Consider the following 27,031-nt stretch of genomic DNA (forward strand, 5'->3'; position numbering starts at 1 on the left):
TCGGGATACTCGCCAAGCATAGCAAAGACCAAAACAAAGCATACACAAACAAACCAAAGACCATTAAACCTCGCACCATTTCATAGTCTGTCAATGAGCTTGTGAATTGATTGAGAGTGACCAAAATGAACTCGATGAATATAATAGAAAAAAAAAGAAAAAAAAATGGTTGCAGGCATCTCACAGAGAAACCAAAATAAAGCAAAGAAACAAAGCATGATTTCTGATTCTATAAAAATCGAAAAATCAAACAGAAAGTGTATGCATACCAACTCCGATATGTGTGATCTCTAATGCCCACTCTTAATCATAAAAAACAAAACCAACTATCAGCGAAAGAAAAAGAGTAGATGGTGCAAAAATGGGAAAACAGAGCATACAATGGCTGCACCTTAATAACTCTACTCGAGCGAGGATTGCTCAGCTCCAAGCACTTGAGTCTGTAGCTTTTCCCAACTCAGCAAAAGTCTTCCCCTACTTCCCCGATCCTCTTCCAACTTTCTCAATTTTTTTTCTTCATGCTATCCCAAAATCCATATCCAAAAAGATCCTCCTTACCTCTTTTCAGTCCAGCTTCTCTTTCTTATCAGCTTCCCCTGCACGTTTTCTACCCGTTTCACTGCTCCTCTGCTCCTTACTCAGAGATGTCTCTATCCCTAACTACCACCATGGCAAGGTGGTGGTGTCCTTGGCCATGCGCAGTTGTGAGCCTTTGAAGAAGCCAAACCCCCACTCCTCCAAGATGCCACTAGCTCTCCCGGGGTGATATGAAAATACCCCTTGGTCCAAGAGGGGTCTACAATGATATTTGTTGATTTGGATGATATGATTTTTCTAGTTTTATTTTCTTAAATGAAGAATCTCATTAGTTCACTTTAGAGAATAAGCAAAAAAAAAATTCACACTATTTATATGAAAATATGAAATAAATTTAAAATTATGGAAGATGATGTAAAGGAAAGAAAAAACTAAATAACAAAAAAAAAAAATTTAATATAATAAAATTGCTAGAAAGATATGGTTCTAACTTTTATGTAGAAAAGTGTTTGATTTTTACTTTCTTTTCTTTTATTTTCCTTTTCAATTTCCATCTTTGTATTAGTTATAAACCAGTAAGGATAATTTGGGTATTTTGGATGTCAAATATCTTTTAATTGAATCATATATCAATTGCTAGGTTTTGTGCTTAATCAATAACATTTATAATTTCCTTATATCAATATTTGTATCGGAATTCTTCTTCACATAAAAATTTTCATTTTTGTTACCAGGTTTAGACATCCCATTATGTTCAAAATATTTATTTATTGTGATGCATTTCATAACTTTGGAGTAATCATACAAATATTCCAAAATTATAAGCAGTCATAAAAAGAACTTCATTAAATTTTGAAAAAATTATTCCCCAATCATAAAATAATGAATAATTCTACAAATAAACTTAAATTATGAATAGTAATATAAAAATTAAAAAATGGTAGTAATCATATAATATAAGTATTTATAAAGTTATGAATAGTTTTACAAATTCCCATAAAAAAAATAATAAATATTAAAATAGTCATGAAATTATTTTTAATTGTAAAAAAAGCTTATAAAATTATGAGTAATTACATAATGATATACCAAAAGGACCTCTTAAGTTAGAGTCCATTTGATAATAATTTTAAGAAGTGTTTTTAAATTTTTTAATACTTAAGATTTTCTTAATATCCCTAAAAAAACTATTACTTTCTAAAATACCCCAGAATTATTCAAAATTGCACAAGCCTCTTAAGAAAAATCTGAATGGGCATTGGGCTGGGCATTATGAATGGTATTCTGGGTGGGCCGCCAAAATACCGACCCATTTAAAGGAAACAGAAATAGGTCCCACCATAGCTAGGGTGAGCCGCACACACACCATATTACATGTCCTATAAACCCTAAGCCCTCCTCAGTTTCACTAGAAGAACCAGAGAGAAAATATCTAAGTTATCAACACATCCCCATAACATCTGTGAAGTTCGAAACAATCCTCAATCCTCAATCCTCAATCTCTATCTCTATCTCTCAATCTTAATCTCTCTCGTCTTCGATACTTCTCTCTTATCTCTCTTCTCCTACACTCGGACCAGGTACTCTCTTCAATTTGCATTTTCATCTTCACAGTTTTGCTATTTTTTTTGGATTTTTTTTTTCTGAAAAGTTTCATTTTATTTTATTCTTCTGGAATTGGTGTTGGAAGTGTGAAGTATCAGAATTTGTTTTGTCAAAATTGTTTTCTGAAATTTTTTTGGAGAAATTTTTCTTCACTGTCATAGAAGGTTGTTGGCGTGTTTATGGAATGGAGGTGTGGTTTGTGTGGAGGCGGATACAGCTGAGACAGAAGCTTACTTTGTTGAGTTGCCTTGTTTTCTTGTTAGTTGAGTTTCGTTCTCTGTTTTCTCTGTTTCTTAATTGCGCTTGTTGGTGGAGGAACAGTGATGAAATGAAGATGAATTTATGATTGCAAACAATTTCCTGGAAATGGATCATTTTGCCAAATGTTCATTTTTTTTTCATTTGCCTTTTTTGTTCTGAAATTTCTCATTGAATGTCTGAAACTACTGAATTTACGTGATTTTTAAGTTCTTTTGGTGAAAATTTTCCAGTGGGTGATGATTGGAGCGTGGTTTTGTGTGTAGGTGTGGTTTTTGAAATGGAGGCGAGTTTCTGTGGAGGCAGATACGACTGAGAAGAGGTGGGTTTCTTCGTTTTCTTTTTTACCATCTATCTGTTTCCGTTGTCTCTCAATTTTTAATGTTGTTCAACCAATAACCGGATAATCGTTTGGAACATATCCTCACAATAATCACTTGTAGAGGTGTTTTTCATTTTTAAAAATACAATGCACTTGGAAAATTGAAAACTGAGAACGACCCAAACAACAGAATATATATATATATATATATATATATATATATATATATTTTTCTGATTAGTTCTTTCTTCAACACCTTTATTTGCATTTTTCTACAACAGAATTTCATTGCTTTTTTTTTTTTTTTTTTGAATTTCTGTCTGAAATTTTTCCTGAAAATCTGAAATTACTGAATTTATTCTGTTCAAAATTGTTTTCTGATTTGTTTTTTTTTTTTTTTTCCTGAAGATTTTGTGGTGAATTTTTTTTTTCCCCTGTAATTGGAGGTTGGTGTGTTTTTTGAGATGGAGGAATGGTCCTGTGGAGGCAGATACAACTGTGGAAGAATTTTGCTCTGTGGAGTTTATTTATTCTCTGTTGTCTCTGCCTCTCAGTTAGACATGTTTGTTTGGAGGAAAAACTAGGAGAAATAAAGATGAATTTGTTTTGGAAACTATTTCCTGAAAATCATTTTTTGAATTAATATTTTTTAATGTAACCTATATAAAAGAAAAGAATTAATTTTTTTTAATGTTATATGTTCTGAAATTTCTTGTTAAAGGTCTGAAATACTAATTTTTCTTTGATTCTTTTTTCCCAAATTATTTTCAGAGACTTTTGTTGAGGTTAAGAAATACTGGACGATGATTGGAGCTTGAATTTCGAGTGTAAGTGTGGTTTTCGAAATGGAGGTGTGTTTTTCTGGAGAAAATACACTGAAACTTGTCATTTAGGGTATGAAATTATTGAATTTGATTTTTTTTTTCTCAAAATTGATTTCAAAAATTCTGTTTGCTTATAAAAATATTTATATTTGCATCCACCAAAGCTCTCTCCACATCCACCCAAATTAAGATTTTTGTAGGGACTAAAATGGCCCCCTAATGAAATAACTAAAATACCTTAAAGTTAAATGCAAGATAGGACGGATTAACATTGTCTAGAACTATACTTTTGGACACCACAAAATCGTTTTTTCCCCATTTTTCTTCCACCTTTGCAAAATTTATTACTTCTAAAACACTTCTATATTATTCCTAACTGTTTTTTTAACTATCTTTACAACAAATTTTTGTCAAAATTTACATAAATCATAAGCTTTAAAACATATTTATGTAAAAACATAATATTGTTGTGTGAATTAAAAAAATTGTATAAAAAATGTTGGAATTAACTTCAAACTTGTCTCAAATACCTTTTTATTAACTAATAAGCTTTGGAGAAAGGATTTTGCCTTAGGGTTTGTTGTTGAGAAGAAAAAAAAATGAGAGAAGAAAGAAGATGAAGGTTGGTTTGGAAGAGAAGAATGAAGATGGTATTTTAGGTACATTTAAAATTTTTAGGTAGATGTGTTTGTTGAGAGAGAGAGAGAGAGAGAGAGAGAGAGAGAAAACCTTAATTCTAAAAAATGGCAATACTTCAAAAATGGGAAGAGATTCAGATGATGAGAAGAATGGAAAGTCCTCAAAGAAGGTGATATTAGCGGAGAGAAAATAACGATGAGTGTCAGGGGAATAACAACGATAGCCCTTCTGAAGTCGAGAGTATCCCAAGAAGATGCATTTCGTAGCCTTGGCGGAAAGCTTGTCTTGTCCAGGTGTGAGAGTATGAACAAAACAAGTACAACCAAAGACACGGGGAGGAAGGAAATAAAGAGGTTGGGTAGGAAAAAGGAGGGAATGAGGGATTTGGTCATGTAATATAGATGAGGGCATACGATTAATCAAGTAACAGGCTGTAAGAACAGCATCCCCCCAAAAACGAAAAGGAACATGATTATGGAGAAGGAAGGTATGAGCTGTCTCAACAAGATGTCGATTTTTACGTTCAGTAACCCCATTTTGTTGAGGAGTATGAGCACAAGATGACTGATGGAGGATCCCATGTTGGGACATAAAAGAAGTAAAGGGTGTAGAAAAATATTCCCAAGCAGTGTCACTGCGTAACACTCGAATAGAAACATTGAATTGTGTTTGGATTTCAACATAAAATTTCTGGAAAATAGAGAATAACTCAACTCGATTTTTCATTAAAATAACCAAGTACATCTTGAATAGTCATCAATGAGAGTGACAAAATATTGAAATCCTAAAGTAGACGCGGTCCGACATGGACCCCAAATATCAGTGTGGACAAGTTCAATAGGAGACTTTACCCGATTATTCAAATGCTTTGGGAACGAAACACGAGTATGTTTCCCAAGCTGACACGACTCACACGCAAGTGACGACAAAGTGGAAAAATGAGGGACCATCTTCTGGAACTTGGAGAGACTAGGATGACCCAGACGATTGTGAATGAGAAGAGGAGCATTGGTGGAAATGTAAGCTGCAGGAGATGAAGGTGATGTAAGGTGATAGAGGCCCTGAGACTCACATCCTATGCCGATCGTCTTCCCCGTACTCCGGTCCTACAAGATCACAGATTTATCAGAAAAAGTGATAGAACAATTAAGAGTGCGAGTTATTTTGCTGATGGAAATAAGATTAAAAGGACACTCAGGGGCATAAAGGACAAAATGGAGAGGTAGGGAAGGGAGATGATGAACCAAACCAATACCTTTAGCCATAGTTTGGGAACCATTAGCTAAAGTAATAGTAGGTAAGGCAGAGGTAGTAGTAATAGAGGAGAAAATGTGTTTATTACCAGAGATATGATCAGATGCTCCAGAATCTAGAATCCATGGGCCAAGAGAAGGAGACTGAGTAAAGTAGACAGAGACATTATTGGTCTAGGAAACAGAACCTGATGTGACTGTCTGATATCGGAGATAGGCATCATAATCACTACTACTAAGGGTGATACTCTGAGATGTGGAGCTCGTAGCGGAGTTAGGTCGAGATAGCAAAGGATCGGATGACTGAGCAATGTGGGCAGTGCGAGGAGGCCGTCTATGTAATTGATAGCAACGATCTCGAGTGTGACAAAGCTTATTACAATAGGTGCACTGAGGACGTTGTCCTCAACCCTGATTGCCACTACGTCCTCCTCGAGAGTTAGTCTGAGAGGCTAACACAGATGAATCTGAAGGACCATCAGTTGACAAGGTCTGAGTAGAGGAGAGGCGTAAGAGACGAGCGAACACATCATCCAATGATGGTACTGATGGACTAGCAAGAATCTGATCTCGGACAGAGTCAAGATCTGGACGGAGGCCAATGAGGGTTAACACCATAAAGAACTTGTCAGTCTGTATTTGTTGAGCTTCAGCACCATTAGTGAAGGGCATCAAAGTTAAGAACTCCTCTTTAAGAGACGCAATCCGGCCAATATAAGTAGACAGATCTATGTCCTGCCGTCTCACATGAACAATATCAGAAACCACCTTATAAAATCGTTGAATATCATTCGTGTATAATCCTTTAGTTTGAGTCTAAAATTTAAAGTAGGTTTTGTAGGCACGAAGATGATGTAAACTTTTGGGATCAACAGATTGTAATAATACGCTGCATAATTGTGCATCGATTTTCTTCCATTGCACTTTGTTAACATCAGGTATAACATCCTCAGGTGTAACAAGATGATCCTCATAACCTTGTCCCATAAACCAGAGTTACACGGACACTGACCAGGAGAGATAATTCTCACTACCAATCAATTTTTCTGATGTGATAGTAGGAGATCCAGAGATGACGAATGTAAAAATAGGATTTTTAGTTGCCATATCCATTTCACCTGAGATTGAATCACGTTTGGATCGAAGAGAGCCCTAAAGGGAGGTCGGATCACAACTGTGGAAGAAGAAGCTGGTATGTCGGGACCCAAACGAAGGAGAAAAGTGACTGGAGATGAAGAAGAGGCCTTCCCAAGGCACGCACAGGTCTCAGCCAAGGAAGGAAGCTGCCGTCGGAGGCTGAAAGAAGACCCGCGGAGGCTGAAATGCCAAAAAAATGGAGAAGCAGGGTTTGGAGAGGACTGACAGAGGCTTAGAAGTGCAAGACAGCGCCGGACGAGCCTATTGGTAGAAGCTCGGCACCAGAAAGTGGCCACGCGTAGGCGCGTGGGATTCAGGCTGCCGGAGAAAAATGGCGTGTGGATCGGTTTTTGGCTCCAGTGCTCTGAGAAAAGTTGCAGATCTCCTCTTTGCGCTCTTGATGATGTGGTCGGTGTCGGAAAATATTGCCAGAAAAATGTTGACGGTGATGAGGGTTTTCTGACCACGATATGGCTGACCGGAAAGCTTTGGGAGATGGAAAAGGTGATCGGAATGAAACACTGTCACTGGACGGATTCCCAGAATTAATTACACGGGTAAACCGAAATAATAAAGCTTTCTCCCTTGGCTCTGATACCATGTTGAAAGAGAGAGAGAGAGAGAGAACCTTAATTCTCATTAAAAAATGATTAACTTTTTACATTAGAGAAATATATATACAAGGCTAGGTTGAACTAACTACCATATATGTGACCTATATTAAGAAAGGAAAGAAAGATTGTACACTATAAATACATTATATTTAACAGTGTTAATAAGAGTAATGTTTTAAAGTGGATATGTAGATAGGGTGGATGTGTAAAGTGATTAAGTGGATGCAAATATAAATTCTCAAAAAAAAAAAATCTGAAATTCTTTAAGAAGAATTTTTGCTGAAAATTTTTCAGTTTAGGAAATTCAATTTTGCAAATGGAGGTGAGTTTATGTGAAGTGAGATTTCAGGTGGTTGTGTTAATAAGATTAATGTTTTAAAGTGGATATGTAAATAGGATGGATGTATAGATTGATTAGGTGGATGCAAAATATAAATTCTCAAAAAAAAAAAGAAAAAGGCAAATCTGAAATTCTTTTAGAAGAATTTTTGCAAGAATTCAATTTTGCAAATGGAGGTGAGTTTATGTGAAATGAAATACAATTGAGCCATAGAGCCCATTTGACAGTGATTCTAAAACGCGCTTCTAACCTTTACAACACTTGAAAACAACTCTTTTGATAAAAAAATTCAAATATTAGAAATGTTAGAGGCGTCTCCTAGAATCACTGTCAAATGAGCTCTTAATAAATACATCTTTTGTTTTTGGAAACAAAAAAAAAAAAACAAAACTGAGAGATATGCTCACTACCTCTTCATGTGAGTTGCTTTGATGTATCATATGTCGGTTTTCACATTTTGTTTTATCTCTCAATTGGTTATGTTGTTGGAAAAATACTAGATAAACTCAAAGCAATGCATTTTCCTGAAACTGGATTGTTTTTACATTCTTTTTAGAACTTTTAAAATTTTTCTGCCTGAAGTTCTTTTTTGAAGTCTGAAATGACCGTGTTTTTCTTCAATTTTTCAATGTAGGTTGAGAAATGTTGAATGATAATTGGAGCTTGTTTTTGGAAATGGAAGTGTGTTTCCATTTAAAACAATTCTGAATTCCCAAAAATAAGATTTTGAGAACAGTCCTTAAAACTAGTTCTCAATTGTTATTAGGAATAAAATTCTGTTTAGGAACTCAAATATGAAAAACAATTTTTTTTGGCTTATTCTTTGTGAAAGGACTGTACACTCATGTACAATACGAAAATTCCCTACCCATTCTTTGTGTTTTTCTAATTGTTTTTTAGAACACTTTACAAAAATGTCTGAAAACACCTCAAATTTATCGGCAAAAATATCCTGCTTTCAAAGCAAATTCTCTGAAAACTATTTTCAATAAAAAAATTATGAAACATGCTTTTTAACTTAGAAAACTGTTTTATGTTTTCTGAGTGCGCTCATGTACAGTGAAAAATTATTTTTAGTATTCAGTTCTCGATATTTGACAAAAATTGGTTGGAACAAAAATGGAATCGATTTTGTGTGGAAGTCTTTTTTATGTTTTAGAAATGCAAGCACTTTGGCAATTGAAAATAGTTCAGAAACAAATATTTGACTCCATTTGTGGTAATTCAAAATTTTCTAATTTTATTTCCAATTCTGAAACAGCCATTCTCATTTTTCATTCTGAAAAGATGATTTTTAGTTTTTGTTATGAAAGATTTATTTCATGCCCTGTTTTGAGAAAAAAAATTCATTTTTTAATTTCTTATTATAAAAAATCATTTTTACTTTCAGTTCTGAAAGTTCATTTCTTATTTTGAAAAGAGCATTTCCACTTTTGGGTCTGAAAATCTACTTCATTTCTTGTTCTGAAAAAAATCATTTCCATGTCTGGTTCTTAAAAAAGAAGACTGTTTGTTCCAGTGAAAATTCATTTATGTCCTGTATAGAAAAAACCATTTTCATTTCTGGTACTGCCATTTCCATGTTTGATTCTAAAAAAAACTATTTTAGGGCCTGTTTCACAATATTTTCAAAAATAGTTCTTAAAAAACATTTTTTGAGAACAATTATTGAAAACAGTTCTCACTTGCTTTCAAGAACAAAATTTTGTTTGGGAAATCAAGTATGGAAAACAATTTTCTTGGCTTATTCTTGATAAAGTTAACAGTAAACTTATGTGTAATGTAAAAGTTTTCAAAATATTCTCCATTTCTTCAATTGTTACTAAGAATGCTTTATAAAAATCAATTGAAAACACCTCAGAAATTTGTTCTAGAAAACAACCTATTTTCAGAACAAATTCTCAAAAAATCTGTTTTCTGCCAAAATTTTATCAAAGGTGTTTTCTAAGTTTAAAAACTGCTTTCTGTTCTAAAGAATATAAAATTGTTTTGAAAAATAGTTTTCAAACAAGCCCTTAATTTCTGGCTCCGAAATTGAAAAAAAGATTTTATTTTCAGTACTGTAACAACTATTGTCTTCGGTAGGAGAGAGAGCCTAAAGACCCTAAATTACTTTATCTCCAACTCTGTGTAGGCTTTTACATGAAGTGTAATTCTTGTGTTTTTTTAAATTAAATTTTTTATGGCTTATTATTGAAAATGACGTTGTCAGGACTCTATGGGGACAAATGAGGTTGCAATTATTGAAGATCATGGAACAATTAATACTAATACAAACAGTATTAGGAGGAAGACTCCCCTCCAGCTTAAAACTCTCGAGAGCTTGTATTCGGGTGAGGTTCTCTCCTGTTCTATCTTTAATTCATTCCCTTTGTGTCGATGAATCCTTCTCAGGCTTAGTTTGGATCTTGGAAAGTACTAAGGAAAAAGAAAATGGGAAGGGATCTCAACTTTGTTCTTTGGTTTGTTTATGGAAAATGTTCAGGAAAATGAAATATAATGAAAACTATTGCAAAACATATACATTTCAAATTCACTGTTTTCTATTTAAAAATAGAATAAAATTGGAAAAGAATTGGGGATAAATTTATTGCATTCAAACATATGTCACTTTCTTTCTGCTTTTCTTAATTTTCTCTTTTCCTTTCCTTTGTACTTTTTGATATCTAAATGGATATTAAGCTTCATTTGGATCTTGGGAAATGAAAAAAATAGGAATAAATAATTTAATTCACTTGTTTGGTTTGTCATGGAAAATATGAAATAAAATATAATGGAAATGATTTAATAACATATATACCAGCAAATTCTTTAATCATTATATAAAAGATGAATAACATTGGAGAGGGAAGGAAGAAAAAACTTATTTGAGTTTAGAAATCATAGTTTACTCTCTGAGTTAGATCTTGTTTGCTTTCCTGCACTTTTGATTCATTCTTATCTTTTTCTACTTATTTTTTCCCTTGTACTTTTCATAATCCAACTAGAGCTTATTTTTCTTGCTTTCAACATTTGTCTATACAATTTTTATGAATCCTTTGTTAAAGTAATGCTGGTTCACCTGTTCTTTTCATGTTGTTATGGTGACATAAGTCATATAGCTGGGAGGTAATTAATTGGTGGACAAAGACAGCTTTTCTCTCTTTTAGCCTGTACTTGATTCAACATCTCATTCTAGAGAAAGTTTTATTTAAAGAAAAAAAAACCTATTAAAGAAATGTAATAACATTTCTCAAACCCTCATAATATACATGGACATAAATGGAGCTTTGCAGAAAAGAAAACATTAAAAATTTCACTTAGAAAATTGTTTTTGGTTGAAACAAGAGAGCTGTATTTTGTCCATTGTTCTAACATGATTTTGGGTGATGCAGAGGATAACTATCCCACACAAAGGGTTATGAAAGATTATGCTGCGGCTTTAGGATTGACATACAAGCAGGTCAGGGGATGGTTTTTTGAGAGGAGAAGAAAAGAGAAAAATGAAAATGGTATGGGAGTATCATCAAGTAAGAAACTTGTTAGGGCAAAAAATGGGATTGGAGTTGTAGCTGCAAAAAAGATAATTAGGCGAGTTGGCTTGGCAGCTCATTGTAGAGGAAACATGTCTTCATCTTCAACATACAACAGGGCATGCCTTGGGGCTCACCATTGGCATTGTTTTCGCAATCCTGACTCTAGGGCTGTTGAGAGAGGGAAAATTTTGAATGAAGACTTATCAACTACAGATTACATACTGAAGAAGGTGTTCCGAAAGGATGGTCCCCCCCTTGGTGTGGAGTTTGATTCTCTACCTTCTAGTTCATTTTGCCATTGTACAGGTATGTTGTGGCACTTTCACTCTTCTGTTTCTTTACTAACTTATATTTTGTAGTTTCTGTTAAAGGATTACTTTATTAAAATTGATGAATTGTTCATTGCACATCTTCTTGTGAGTTTCTGGTGTTTGTGAACTAGCTTCTCAACAGTGCTCTATCTATGGAGGCAATGCAATGTTGTTATTCAACTGCTCAATCTTTTTTGAGCTCAAGGAAATGAATGAAAATACTTGTAGTTAATCTTCTTGACTTCTTACTTTGAACTTTTTTAATGAGTCATTGATTGATATGAATTTGTAAATATAATGAAGATGAGAAGACCCTTTGAAAATTTACACCAACTGATTAAAAGGATAACAAAAGGCCTTTCTGCAAGGAGGAAAAACAAAACGAGCTCAAGGAAGTTACAAAAACTTGTACTAGTCAATGAACCTACTACACAACTTGGGTTAAAAAATCCCCAACAAAAGAAACCGGCTACTTAGCTGCCCTTTCATTAACTGATCTGCTACATAATTGGCTGAACATGGAGCCCAAGAAAGGGAGCAATATGAGGTACTAGCAACATTTTGAATTTGGCGAAGCCACCTATACTTTGACCTCTCTCTGATTTGGAAGCTGAAGAGACTGCAGTAGCAGAATCCCCATCCCCCCATAAATTAGAGAGATCCAAAGCCTGGCTTGCAGTAAGCCCTCCAAAAGTGTGAAGATTTCTACCTCCATGGCTAAATCCTTTCTTGTTGCTTTTAAGACAGTTCTTAATAATGAACCACGATGACCTCTAGTCACACCTCCAATCCTAACCTGTCCTAGGCTATGCAAGACACATCCATCAAAATATAGGTTAAGTAGATCCATTGAAGGTGGAATCTACACTGGATCACCTTTTAGGCCTGCAGACCACATTCCAATCAAGTTGTAGGAAGCTTGAAGGAGAACACGCTATGGTTGTTGAGTTAGAGGCCCAAAGAGGAATATAAATATACCAAGTTCCAAATAGGCTCCTTGGTCCTTAATATATCCTCAAAATCCATGATCCAATCCTGCCAATTATTCAAAGCAAAGTAAGGCAAACCACCTGCCAGAGCACCCTGCCTCTAGGAGCACCCACACTATGATTTTTTATTTATTTTTATTTTTTAATTTCTTTTTATAATAGGAAATCCACTCTGGTAGCAAGACATTTATCCTGACTTCCAGCGAAACAATGGGCCCACCCCTTTACCACTTAAATATTGGGAAGGTCAAATGTGGGACCTCTGGTTCTTGCTAGAGAGCACTGCTGTTGAGCTATAGCTCCATGGGCCAGGCCTTCCACTATGAACTTTTTGGTTAATGGGACTGTAGCAATGATTGCTTGGGAGTTCTTTCCATTTCACTGTTGTGTTCAAAAGGAAGTACTTCTAAAATGATATATATCACCATCATGCATGTGTTTTAAGGTTGTTTATGTTGTTTTTTTTTCTTAATCACTTTTTTTAAGTCCTTACATAGAACTGTCATACTCTATATTTGAATAGCTTCAGATTTTAGTGAGCTCATGTTGTTTTGAATGTCCAGATTCCAGAAACTCCCATCGTACTTGCCAAGAGAACCAAACATCTTCCAAAAGGAGAAAGGTGGTGGTAGTATGTTTTTAGCTGGCATCTTCCATAAATTAGCATCATCTATGGAGTTCCTTTCATTCCCCTGACTCTGACTTTCACATTCATTTTACATGTAAACTTTTAGGTGTCCAAGCCTGCTGTTTTACACCAGCAGTTTTGCAATAATAAGAGTGCTCCAGCAAAAATACACGGTATTGGAAAAGGTTTGATGACAGTCTGGAGGGCAACAAATCCCGGTGCTGGAGATTTTCCTACTGGCATTGATTTTGCTGATGGACAAGTTGCTGCTGTATCTCCAACTTCAACTTCTATACTAAGAAAGTCACTAATAAAAAAGAAAAAGCCACGAAAACAGTCATCCGTTACTGTAAGTCATCCAATCAACTTTTTGTGACTTTCCTTAAAATTTGTGTGTTTGTTCCAATCGATAGTTGAGCAAACATGTACTATTACCACTGCTTCTGGTAGTAGGCTGATGTGAATTTTTTTTTTTTTCAGAAATGGAAAAGTGTAGGTGGTAAATTGAATGATAAAAAGAAGCCTTCAAGAAAAAGGGGAAAGGTACATGTAATCTAGTTATTCATGTGTATGTTTAGGTTAATATTTGTAGTTGCTCAAATTCTGCTTGTTATATTTCAGGTGGAATGTAATAAAGATGTGAATCAGAAGAAGCCAAATAAAGAGAAATGTGAACTTGCTCTAGAAGAAGGGAAATCTCAAGAACGCCTTGATCAGTTTGCAATGCTGATGGATGATGAGGAGCTGGAGCTTCAAGAATCTCAGGCAGGACCAAATCCTGTGACATGCTCTGCTCATTTTGCTACCAATGGACTACATGGCTGTTCACTTTGCAAAGGTTGGTTTCATTTGTTGTATTTTAAATTCCTGATGACCCCCTTACGTCATATTGAGTTTCTTTTACACCCATAACGACAATGACCTGGAGGTTGTCATGTTCAGATTTGCTGGCCAAATTTCCTCCCAATGCTGTTAAGATGAAGCAACCGTTCTGTATGCAACCTTGGGATTCTTCTCCAGAGCTTGTCAAGAAAATGTTCAAGGTGAATAGGAGCCTGAAATTGGGCATCATGTTTTTCACTTCTGAAAGTTCAAGATAATCTTACTTAAATGATGATTATGTATTTTCTTTTCCCATGTTCAAGTTTCTTAGTTATTGTTAATTTCATTATTAATCTTAAAAAAAAGGCTCAAGTTTATATCTAAATGCAATTTGCATCAACTGAGCTTACCCCTTTTCTTGAAGTTCAGATGCATTTAGTGTCAAAGAATTCAATACCCTAGCTCCTACAAAATATGTACCCTTTCTTGTGTTGGAGAATTATCACCTGAACTCTGAACCAGTTGTTTTGAGCATGGTTTTTAATTTTGTGTCATTTGATTGTGAAGGAATTTCAGTTGGGCAGGTAATGAAAGAAATCGACATCTGGTAAAAAACAACCATCCTTATTCTGTCAATTCAAGTGGAGAATAGGAGCTTTATGGTTGTTTTCCTGATGCTTTTGAATATTAGTATGAACTTATATGTGTAAGTTGAAAATAGGAGTTTTACAGTTGTGTTCAATGTTTTTGAATGCCAGTGTGATTTTTTTTATTTTTTTATTTTTTTGTACGCATGTGTGTAGTGCAGTGTAGTGAGGCATGTACAAGCTACTTGAAGAAAGAGTTGCTGGAGGAATTTTAAGGGGTTGGATAGCCATAATCTCCCAGATAACTTGAAAAAAATATTCATCTTATGAAATATGGAACATATCTTATGGGAAAATCAAATACCTCTGCATACAACTTAATTGTTGTGTCTTCTTAATTCATGAATGGAATTGACATCAAAGTCAGATTAGTAGCTTAGAAAACTAGTTTCTCTTATTCACTACATTTTGCAATATGTGAATGCGGTCATTTTTAATTGGTGTCTATGTGTTAGATATGTGTAACTGATTTTTTTTTTTTTGATAGGAAACAACAAAGAAATATATTGATAGAATTAAGAAGTACAAAAGAAGGATGAGGAATCCTCCCACCAAAGAAATCTAAACAATAAGAATACAAAAACAAGAAGCTAAAAGGTAAAAACAACGAACAATCTCTCTTAGCTAGACCATCCTATTGGAGCTACACACTGCTAGCCAATCTAGTTGTAACACATTAAGGGGAATGCCCTTAAAAACCATGGAGCAAAAAACCCAAAAAGAAGCAAGGAAGTGAATGGAATCCCATAGATTCTCTGAATTCATAGCTTTATCCTCAAATATCCTAGTATTTCTTTCTCGCCACACAACCTAAATTAAAACAATGCATCCTCAAATATTCTAGCATTTCTTTCTCGCCACACAACCTAAATTAAAGCAATGCACGCAGTTTGCCACAAAACCATGCCTCTCTTGGATTTTCCAAAATCTTTAAAATTGATGGACATCATGTCGGAAACGTTTCTTGGGAGAACCCAATCCATCTTGGCTAACTGAAATAATCTGTGCCACAACCCCATTGTCAAAGAACAATGTAAGAAAAGATGATCTGCTGATTCTCCATACTTCATACACAACATACAAATGTCAGGACTAAGAGTTTTGTCAGGGCGTTTACAAGTTTATATAAGATAATTGCTAAGGTCTTATCAGGGCGTTTACGCAAAGTCTTCATGAAACAATCTCTGGCTCTCAAGGAGCCTTTGTTGAAGGGAGACACATTCTTGATGTTGTGTTGATAGCCAATGAAGTGGTGGATGAGAAAAGAAGGTCAGGGGAGGAAGGGGTAGTCTTTAAAATCGATTTTGAGAAGGCCTATGATCATGTGGATTGGGAGTTTTTAGATCATGTGCTACAAAGGAAGGGGTTTAGCCAGAAATGGAGATCTTGGATAAGGGGTTGTTTGTCTTCATCAAGTTTTGCAATCCTAGTTAATGGGAATGCAAAGGGTTGGGTTAAGGCCTCTAGAGGTTTGAGACAAGGTGACCCCCTTTTTCCTTTCCTTTTTACTTTAGTGGCAGATGTTCTAAGTAGGTTGATGATCAGAGCAGAGGAAACTAGGCTAACTTAGGGTTTCTTTGTGGGGTGGGATAGGATTAGAGTGTCTTTGTTACAGTTTGCAGATGACACCATCTTTTTCTCTAAAGCCTCTACGGAACATCTTCAAAACCTCAAGATTATCCTTTTGGTTTTTGGGCAAGTATCTGGTTTAAAAATCAACTTAGAAAAAACATCATTTCAGGTATTAACACTAGGTAGGAGCTGTTGTCTAGTTTGGCCTCGGTTTTGGATTGCAGAGCGTCAGAGTGGCCTTTGTCTTATTTAGGCCTTCCATTGGGAGGGAACCCAAAGACAATATGCTTTTGGGATCCGGTGGTTGAGAGAATTTTGAGGAGGTTGGATAGTTGGAAAAAGGCCTTTTTGTCTTTGGGAGGGAGGATTACTTCAATTCAGTCTTGTCTGTCTCATATCCCTAGCTACTTCTTCTCCCTCTTTAAAATCCCAGCATCAATGGCTTCAAAGATTGAGAAGATGTAAAGAGATTTTCTTTGGTCTGGGACGGGGGAAGGGAAGAAAGATCATCTTATCAGATGGGATGTTGTTAGCAGACCAAAAGAGTTGGGAGGTTTGGGTTTTGGGAAGACTTCTCTGAGAAATATTGCTCTCTTAGGGAAATGGCTTTGGAGGTTCCCTAGAGAAAGGAGTGGTCTTTGGCATAAGGTTATTGCGAGTATATATGGGACACATCCTAATGGATGAGACGCCAACATGGTGGTTAAATGGTCACACAGATGTCCTTGAAAGGCTATTGCTCAAGTTTTCTAGGTTTTTTCCCCTTTTGTCCGCCTAGTGGTGGGCAATGGGGAGAGAATTTGTTTTTGGGAAGATCTTTGGTGGGGTAACCAAACTTTGTGCTCTCAATTTGCTGATCTTTATAGAGTTATTTCTGTAAAAAACCTCACTGTCTCAAATGTCCTTGGCAATTCCTTTCCACTGTCTTGGAATTTTAATTTTCGCCGCAATCTTACTGATTCAGAAATTGATCTCCTTTAGATATTAATGTCATCCCTTAGTTCTGTGCTTTTCTCTCCTTTGGCAGATTCAAGAGCGTGGTCTTTGTCATCGTCAGACTTGTTTTCAGTGAAATCTTTTTTCTTGGCCTTGTCAAAAGTCTCAAATCCTATATTGTTCCTTTCGGCCAAGTTTTTGTGGAGTTCAAAAGCCCCTTCAAAGGTTAAGGCCATTGCTTGGTTAGTAGCACATGGGAAGGTAAACACCAATGATAAGTTGCAATTGAGAAGACCCTACAAATCCCTCTGTCCTCAATGGTGCATGCTTTGCAAAGGAAATGGAGAGTCGATTGACCACCTTTTTCTTCATTGTCCTGTTACCATTGGACTTTGGCACAAGTTGTTCAATCTAGCAGGGTTGGTTTGGGTCCCTCCAAGGAGTTTTGAGGACATGTTGGTTATTGCTTTTAAAGGCTTGGGGAACTCATTAAGAGGCAAGAGACTTTGGCAAATCGCTTGCCTTACTTCGATTTGGATGGTATGGCAAGAGAGAAACAATAGGATCTTTGAGGATAAAGGGAGAACGGAAGGCAGTTTATTCCATGACTGCATTACTCTTAAGTTTGTTAAATAATTGCCAAACACCTTAGGTATTAACTCACAATCATTACGTGGAAACTATTTTTGTGATATTACCAAGTCTTATATATGTGAATGTTAACTAGCCAATAAGCTTTATTTTTAACATTTTTATTTTTTGTTTTTGATTATAAAAATGTAAGACATTTTGCAGACAAGAACCTAACAGAAGGGGGTGCTTGTAATGCCAAAACCTGGAGTACTAATGCACTCTCCTATTGTACTGTATAGATTCTGAATTGGAGTCAATGGTTATAATATGTATATATATATATATATATATATATTTATTTATTTATATTGTGTTTATTTTTTTCACATTCTATTGAGTTATCAGATGCTGAAGCATGGGTTGATTTCCTTTGACAGGTCCTTCATTTTCTATATACTTACTCTGTTGTAGTTGATGTATGCCCCTTTACCCTTGATGAATTTGCTCAAGCATTTCATGATGAGGTTGGTTCTTATCTTTGATTCGTCTTTATGGGATCTTGATTATAGCTTGTTGTGTTTTTTATCTGAATGACATTTAGATTGCACAGTACCAGCCTTTGAGGTCCAGCTCAAGTGGTAAAGGGATGGGAGGGTTTGTGGGAGGTTCTAGGTTCAAGTTCCAATGAGGATAAAAATTGACCTATCAAAAAAATAAATAAATAAATAAAATTGCACAATATTAATGTTTCTTTTCTCTGTATGCTGCTTTCAGGATTCTTTGTTGCTTGGAAAAGTTCATCTGGCCCTTCTCAACCTTCTTTTGTCTGATGTGGAAACAGAGCTGAGCAGTGGATTTCTCCCTCATGTGATTAAAAACTGCAAGTTTCTTGGGTTACTTCAATCGGTGAGTATAATGGATGTTTGATCTTGGGAAACCTTTGAATTAGTTGCCTGTAATTAAATAGGTGGTCATGGTTTCCAATTTTAGGATTTATGGAGGGGGAGGTGGAATTTTGGTTTATGAATTGTTTAAGGATTATATATGGCTTATGGGCTGGAATAGATAGGAAATGTTTGCTTAATAATCTGGACAGAAGGTAAATGTAGAGTTTCTTGGATAGTATGGAATTTTGGTTTATGGATCGGTTAAGAATTATAAAGATTACATATTAATGTGGTTTGTTGGCTAGAATTGAGAGCAAATGTTTGCTGTAGAATCTGGACAGCAAGGTAAATATAGAGTTTCTGGGTGCCAAAGAAAGGTAAGGTTTGGGTCTATGTTCTAAAGCAAGGATTTTAGGGATAATGATTGGGTTAAGGAAGGCCTGGTTTTGTGAAAAAGGAGAGCTATGATATTCGTGTGGGCATGTCTGATGGTGGAAGTAAGGAGCCTCTGCACGTTTTGCAGCATGAGGCATACCTCACTTTTGCTTTGATCACAGAGGATGACGTGAGGACTAATGCCCATCAAGGATGGATACTGGTTGGTCCCAGGCCAGTCGTTGGCCTAGAAGCAGGATCCTTTTTGGGATAATGCTGGCTTGAACTCTCTCCAAAGTGTGCCTTCAACAATCCAGTTATTGCCTCCTAAATCCACAGAAATTGCAGTGGACCTTGATTTGGCGGGACTCCCAGTTTCTGTAATTCAATTGGCTGAGAATGAAGACCTGAGAATTTCTTCTATACTTATTACAATGGACCTTGGTACCCTCTTTGTTTTGAACTTGAAATCATTATCTGCACTCCTTTTCTCTCCTCTTTACCAGTTAGGTTTATATTACTCTTCTTAATATCAATGTTGGTGGTTCTATACTCTATGAAAATGGTGGAACCTATTAGTTCTAATCCCTGTGGAAAATGTCACTAGGTCTGTCACCAATCCTGCAAAGTAGGTCCCTCTTCCTTTTGGTCACTGTCCTGCAGAATCCTCTTTTCTTCAGTAAATGGCCTTCCTGCCAAAGGTTGCGATTGTAGGTGTCAGACTCCTGCTGCTTTCTATGAACCTCAGTCCCACCAGATCCACAGATGGAACACATCCCTCAGGTTAGGCTATAGATATTCAGAATGTAGCTGGACATATACTCTAGGAAGAAATTTAAATATCCAAACTCTAGACCTTGCTTGAATTATGGGGATTGGTATTTAGGGTATGTTGGACTTTGGCCCTAGTGTTTTTTTGTTGCCCATGAAGATCATTAGTTGTGATATAAGTTATCAGGGATTTAGAAATAAGATGAGTGATAAGGGATTTCTTTTGCTAGGAAGCCCTGAAAATAGTAATTTGTTAGGAGACAGATGGAACTAATTGATGGAAATCTAATCAAAGCACTTGTGAGGCTAGGAAAAAAGAGTGGGCTGATTGGCCTGCTCAAGGAGTGTCAGGGGAGTTATGATAATTTGAAATTTCAAGCTTCTTTAAGCCTGTGAGATTGTAGTTGGATTTTTCTTTTATAAGAACAAACTAAGAACCATTGTGTCACATTTTGCTTGAAAAAAACCTATATAGGCTATTGAGATCAACTCTTTACATACTTAATCCATGATAGTAAAATGTTTGATTCTGATAAAAACAAATTGGAAGTTCTTGTGGGAAAAAAAATTCTTTTTAAATGACTGTAATTTCATAATTGAGAAAGGAGGATCCACTGGTGCCACTAACAGTAGATAAGGTTGAAACCTAGAAGCAAATCCATGATGGATGCTATAAGGGATCGTGATGTAGGACAACCCTAGGATGGTTGCCTACACTCAAGGGTAGGTGGGCTAGGGTTTTACTTTTAGGGTGTAAGGAGAAGAACAAAGAATAAATTTGATGGTAGAGAAAATTATAAGATAAGAAATAGAGATAAAGAAGAAACAATGAAGAAAAGATGGAAAACCTTAGAGTCTTACTAAGGCCTTCTAGGAGTCTCACCTAGAAGAAAATCAATGGAGTCTCACCATTGAGGGTTGCAACCTTGCAATGAAAGAAGATATAATATTATTCATCAATTCATTCATTTGATTGACATTGATTAACCTATTTATAGGCTTCTCTAAGAAATCCAAAGTCTACTAGGACTCTAATAACCTATTATGATTCTAATTCTAATTATAACATCCAAAATTTACTAAGACTCTAATAACCTATCATGACTCAAATTCTAATTATATTATAACTCAACTAGCTAATCCTAATTAGACTCCAACAAATACCAATCCCAATTCAATTCTAATTAATATTAATCTTATTTAAAGTTTACTTAGGTCTTCCCTTTCTTCCTTGAATAAACTTTAAAAGGCTTTCCCCCATCAGATCGAGTCTCCCACTAGTAGGATATCGCGCTTCTGATTGGGCATAAACATCTATACAATGCTCCTTTTTGCCAAATTGGTGTATGTGGTTGATGTGCAACAATGAGGAAGAAAACAAAGCAAAGAAGAGAAGCGAAGAGATGAAAAGAAGGGGAAGTAGCAGGAAGAATGAGAGAGAAGAGAGTGGAAAGAGATGGTGATTGCACAAATACCCCTATTGCTAAATTATTTCTAATATGTGCTACCCAAGATTCTTGAAGCAACTTAAGATTACCAGAAAGCATTTAGAAGCTCTCTTTTACTCATACATCTCAGCACCCTCATTCTAGTAAGATTCATGGACATATGGTTTTGATCACCTAGAACATCCCTACAAGTATTGGCAAATGTGAAGACGTGTCACATCTGTATTACATGGACTTAGGTAGAAGTGCTGGGTGTTGGTGTTTGCCCAGGTGTTACATTCATTTGATCCTGAGATCTTAGGACATGGAAGCATGACTAAGTAACCTAATTTTCATTTTTCTTGTTTTATATCCTAGGTCAAGTAACTAAGATAGAATGTCTAATGTGAGTTCCTAACAATTAACCTGGGAATCATTCATCTTTTTCTTTGTTGGACACACCTGTTGGGTACATATTTGATCAATTGGCATGTTGGAGACTATCCCCTGACCAAACCTTGCGATGTCGTGTTTGACTGTTGTGCTTGACATAGTTTGAAGTGTCCATGTAACATAGGTTGTCTTATACATGTAATTATTATCAAGCATTTTAATCCTAAAATTTTATACATATGGTGCTATGTTGTCATCTTGCGAAGTATACGAGATTGTTAAATTGTTGATTTTTATGAAAATGGCAACATAGAGAAATTTATGCCTAACAATGATAATGCTTAATTACCCAAAAATGATGAAGAAAAAGTGATTTCAGTATCATTTTAGAGAATTGAATCATGTTTCAGTTTGAACCTCATCTTGGTAGTAATTTCTTAGGACAAAGCAACTTTGCCTTTTTAATGATGCTGAATTTTCCCTCTGATATTTGCTTTTACTTGTTTGGAATGTTGTTCTTTTCCTTTTGTATCTTCTGAACCATCAGTATCTTTCTAGTTCTTTATTTAACATATGTAGAACGTTTCCATGCAATATCTTTTCAAATGATTAACATCCCTGTGTTCAACAAATAATTTTTGAAAAATCCATGTACTTTTTGTTGGGTTTATTGATTTGTATAGAAAAGTCATCAATAAAATTAGTCCCCCTTTGCTGAAGGTTTGTGTGGTCATGCGATAATTTTCTTGAAGGAAATCTGGGGTATTAAGGTGGTATTTTTAGGAAGATTTTAATCATACAATTTTTAGCATTTTGCAGAGTGATATTTATTTATATGGGTATCATGGTGCCTTTTTCATATATTTCATATTTATAATCCACTATCAGTGCTTATCTATAAAGGGACCATTCTGCTATATGTTATGGACTCGATATTTACCCCTGAATTGGCAGGTTGGACAAAATGAGTTTGTGCTGAAGTTTTGGAAGAGATCTCTGAATCCTTTAACATGGACAGAAATACTGCGTCAAGTTTTGGTTGCAGCTGGTTTTGGTTCAAGAAAAGGTACATTGCGGAGGGAAGCCCTTGATAAGGTATCCAAATTTGGACATATACCATTTTAATCAATTAATCTTCTCAATGTTGCAGCTGAATTAGCATTCTGTTTCATTTTAAGTCCAGGAGTCAAGTATTTGATTATTATTTTTTTTTTTGATAGACAAAGACATTGAATTGAGAAAACGCCAAAACAGGAGGTGCACCCTACGTATATAGACAGTATACGAAAAGAGCCAAAACAAAGCTGCAAAAAGAAAGAAGAAACCTAGAGAGATAAAAAGCTAGCCATGCCAATCACCCAAAAAATTCAGAAAATAGGGAAAGTCTAAATCAAAAAACTATTGAGACCACTTTGGAAGAGAACAAAAAAAGAGGTTCCTCAAACATTGGTTTGACAACTCTTCCTCTTGGAACATTCTTCGGTTTCGCTCTCCCCAAATACATCAAAAAAGACAAATAGGTGTCAATTTCCAAACTGTCCTCTTCTTCCTTAGCCCCTTTAACTTTCCATTCCAGAAACAAATTTCTCACTGAAGCTAGAAACACCCACACCAGTCCAAAAGATGATAGCAGCAAAGTCCATTGCTCCCTTGTCTTACCACAATGAATCAAAATGTGGTCTGTCGATTCCTCACCGTCTTTACAAAGGTTGCGCCAATGAACCATGGACCAACCCCTCTTTATTAACATGTTTACTATTAAATTTTTTCCCAAAACTGCTTCCCAAGCAAAAAAACGAGTTCTAAGAGGGGCATATGAACCCCAAATCTCTTTGGCTGGAAATAAAAAGCAATTTTCAGCCCTTAAAGACCTATAATACAATTTGACATTAAACTTTCCCCTCCTATCGATTTTCCAAACTAAGGAATCCTCCCCTTCTTGAACCTTTACTGCAGAAATATGTTCCAAAAACCGAGTCACCTCCTCAAATTCCCAATCTTGGAAGGATCTTCTATAGTGCACCTCCCAACATCCGCTTCCACCTCCTTGCCTCCCCCATAGGTCAGCCACTGCAGCAGAATTATGGGCTGCAAGTATTTGATTATCATCATCACATTTTATATGGTTGGTTTCTTGTTTCACAGCTTTGAATTAGGATCACCACTCCTTTTCTCCCCAGCTCTATGAGCCTCTTATACAATGCATCTTGGAATTCAGATCCTGGGTTCAACTCTAGAAAATGCCCTTACGCTAAAAAAGAGGAATTCTGTTTCTTGATATGGCAATACTACTCCAAGTTATCAAAAAAAAAAAAAAAAAGATACGGCAATACTACTTCACATCCAAGCTGAAGAAATTTGTATTTCCATATGACAATTAAAGGTTGGGGGATTTGGTGCGGATATTACGGGGGTGAGTTTCAATGATATCCAATTCATGCAAAAAGATTGGAGGAAAGGAGGGGGGTGGCAGAGTGTTGAAGGGTTACTAGAAGCAAACCCTTGGATGAAATAATCAAGGATTGTTAGGTCGGTTGATCCTCCTTTAGAAGCAAGGTCTTTACTTGAGGCAATAGACTCTGGTTTGTGAATGGTTGGAGAGATTGTTGATCTCAACGTAGTAATCCTGGATTCCCCAATATCATTCTGGAAGTGTTGCTTAGATCAATCTTTGCTCATCGTGCTATTGTAATGGAGATTAACTTGATTATCTGGGTCCCACCCCTTTCATTCTGTTGATGTATGGTTGCAACATCCAAATTTTGAGAGAATATTAGGGAGTTTTGGAACCAGATCCAGGTGTGGGGGTGGGAAGGGCATGAATTTATGCAAGAGCTCGAGTTAATGAAAGCTTTCTGAAAGTGTATTTTGGTGATTTTGGAAAAACTAAAGCCTTGATTTTTGAGGGCATTGGAAATATTGATGCCACTGAAGGAATGGGGCATTTAATAAACAAACTCAAATCTGTTAGAATCAGTAGGAAAGTAGAAATAGGAGAAATTATGAAGAGAGGAGAGGAGAGCTGGAGGTGAAAATAGCCCAAATGGGGTAAGGAGTGTGACTGCAATTCAAAGTAATTTCGTTGGGTGGCATCAAAGTCATAGTGGTTTATGCATTTCAATTTTCGTTTAGGGTGTCTGTAGATATGAACCCTATTTCTTTTGTAAATTTCATTGATTGGTTAGGCTCTAAGTAAGGACATGTGATGTTTTTTGCTTCTCTCCCTCCCCCTCTGGTTTGAGCCTTTAGGCATTTTTTGTATACTTCATGTATACTCTAAGGGCACTGCTTTTGGTGTCTCCTCTTTACTTTTAATATGACTTTTCTTTACCTATCTAAAAAAAAAAAAAAAACAATAAAATCTATCAAAAAAAAAAAAAATTATTGTGGATGTACATGCATGCATGTTAAGATTGAGTATGGAATGGTGCTGCTCTGATCAGAAAGCAGGCTTGAAAGGAAGAGTAGTTCCATTTTGCTTGATGGTTGATTGTTTACTCAAATGTTTGCTTCCTTTTTATTTTCCTCTTGCCCCCATGTTTGTTTACTTGTGAAATAGGGATCTCAAAATTTAACTATTCTTGTTGGTGTTTTATAGGAACTGAATCCTATGGTAAAGTATGGCTTACGTCCTGGTACTTTGAAGGGTGAACTGTTTAGTATTTTATCGAATCAAGGAAATAATGGTATGAAAGTTCCAGACTTGGCAAGGTGTGTGCAGGTAAGCTATTAGATTATGTAATCATTTATATGGAAAGGAAATTAGTAATAAAAATAGGTGTTATTTTCGGTTTTTCATTTATAATTTGTTTAATAATCAATTTCTCTCTATTTTAGTGACAAATGGTATTCTTTTGTTTTGAAGATTTCTGAATTGAATCTTGCTGGCACGACTGATGAGCTGGAACTTCTAATATATGCTACCCTTTCAAGTGACATTACTTTATATGAAAAGATTTCTAGCTCTTCATATCGTCTACGCATTACTTCTCACACAAATGAAGCTGAAAATTTTCAATCAGATACTGATGACTCTGGAAGCATTGACGATGACTCTAAGGACAGCAGAAAATATAGCAGTAACGATGATTCTGACTCTGATTCAGGAACTTCCAATTTAGGGAAACTGAATTATATGAACCATCATAAACAGAGAAATGGCATGTTGACTATATATACTGAAATTGATGAGAGCAATCCAGGAGAAGTATGGTTATTAGGATTGATGGAGGGTGAATATTCAGATTTAAGCATTGAAGAGAAGCTCAATGCCTTAATGGCTTTGGTTGATCTTGTTAGTGGTGGAAGCAGTATCAGAATGGAGGTAATCCATTTTTTTCTTCATTTAGTCCATACTTTTAGAAGTTTACTTTTATTATTTATTAGTTATCTATTTATTTATATTTTCTTTGATAGCAATCTGGCTACCTGTTTATCAGAGTTGTGCAGCCTTTTCTAAAATAAATTTGAGCTGCAATCGTGAGAACTTGTATTGTCAACGTTATGTATCATATCTATGGTGTTTCTGTTCTCAATATTAAGGTATCGGGCAAAGCCTCTTTTCATGCTTTTTATCTGGTGGAAGAACAATGCACCTCAAGTGCCTGATGCTAGGTGTCTTTTATATATATAAATAAAACTTTCATAGACTCATAGACATATGAACTCCAGGTATCACTGTTTGGCTTAGCGTTTACCTATCTTTTCTATTGTATCTTTCCTTTCAAACTCAAGCCTCCATGAGTTTATTCCATTTTCAGATGATCAAATTTTAGTTCCACAAAAACTTTGAGGCTTTGAGCATTAGATGGTTTCCGTTGAAATATCTTTTATTGTCATATCTAGTCCCTTTTCCCGATATGCGGATCTTGTGCCCAATGATTGGTGAATTGTTGATCATATGTTGCCTAATAAAGTACACTGTTTGGTTATAGTAATTTGAATTTGTTATTGTTATATGATCCATCTTTTTGTATAGTATTTGCAGAAACAACAAATACAAGTTGTTGCTTCATTTTTGTTTATCTCTTTTCAAAAGAGTTTGAGTGGTTTCATAAAAATGACTTTTTTTAAATTTTAGGTAAGTTGTTTTTGTAAAATGAACATATAGTTTATTTATGAATTATATTGATACTAGGGGTGGCAAGGGGTTGTCTTATGTTGGATTCATATTGTGTTGAAATAAAAAATTTACCTAACCTGAAAAAATCCATTTGACAGTTGTGTCAAATGACCTTGACATAAGCGTGATCTGTCACAAGCACAAATCACATTTGGAAAAGATAATAAGAGTGATTTCTCGACTCTGATATTTATTTAATGAAACAACATCTGTTCTGAGATAGACAGAGATATAAATGAGATAAAAAAGAGAGATATAGAGCCTTACTTGCATTGATGCCCACTGATGATGGAACTTGACTTTGGACTCTGGCTGGTGGGACCATGGGATTGAAAGGAGCAAGGTATGATAGGTCAGATAGTGCTTGTGGTTCTCTTAATTACTCTACCCTCTAATGTATTTCTTTATACTAAATAGTAACCTTTACTACCAGTTTAAATTTCAGTGAACCTAATATATGAGTTAAGCAGGTTATACTTGGACCGTGTTATAATAATTAAAAAATCCACATTGATGCCCTTGGGAAGTTGAAGT

General features: G+C 35.5%; 1 protein-coding gene across 7 annotated transcripts in view; it reads left to right on the forward strand.

Moving 5' to 3' along the window:
- Positions 1-1,967: 1,967 nt before the first annotated feature.
- The window catches only part of LOC117908763 (homeobox-DDT domain protein RLT3), a 33,493-nt gene continuing 8,429 nt past the window's right edge, over positions 1,968-27,031 (forward strand). The window contains exons 1-15 of one of the 7 annotated variants that reach the window (XM_034822473.1): positions 1,968-2,117; positions 2,667-2,722; positions 3,494-3,616; positions 9,742-9,862; positions 10,904-11,350; positions 12,908-12,975; positions 13,079-13,321; positions 13,453-13,515; positions 13,594-13,810; positions 13,915-14,015; positions 17,960-18,046; positions 18,297-18,428; positions 22,330-22,470; positions 24,974-25,096; positions 25,241-25,699. In XM_034822473.1, the coding sequence (XP_034678364.1) occupies positions 9,748-9,862; positions 10,904-11,350; positions 12,908-12,975; positions 13,079-13,321; positions 13,453-13,515; positions 13,594-13,810; positions 13,915-14,015; positions 17,960-18,046; positions 18,297-18,428; positions 22,330-22,470; positions 24,974-25,096; positions 25,241-25,699 (2,196 nt within the window). In that variant the 5' untranslated portion in view covers positions 1,968-2,117; positions 2,667-2,722; positions 3,494-3,616; positions 9,742-9,747. Of the gene's footprint in view, positions 2,118-2,666; positions 2,723-3,493; positions 3,617-5,488; positions 7,133-9,741; positions 9,863-10,903; positions 11,351-12,907; positions 12,976-13,078; positions 13,322-13,452; positions 13,516-13,593; positions 13,811-13,914; positions 14,016-17,959; positions 18,047-18,296; positions 18,429-22,329; positions 22,471-24,973; positions 25,097-25,240; positions 25,700-27,031 lie in introns of those variants that run through there. The other 6 variants (XM_034822470.1, XM_034822472.1, XM_034822474.1 and 3 more) reach the window with 6 other exon arrangements.

The sequence above is a fragment of the Vitis riparia genome, chromosome 19 (genome assembly GCF_004353265.1).
Source record: "Vitis riparia cultivar Riparia Gloire de Montpellier isolate 1030 chromosome 19, EGFV_Vit.rip_1.0, whole genome shotgun sequence".
Lineage (NCBI taxonomy): Eukaryota > Viridiplantae > Streptophyta > Magnoliopsida > Vitales > Vitaceae > Vitis > Vitis riparia.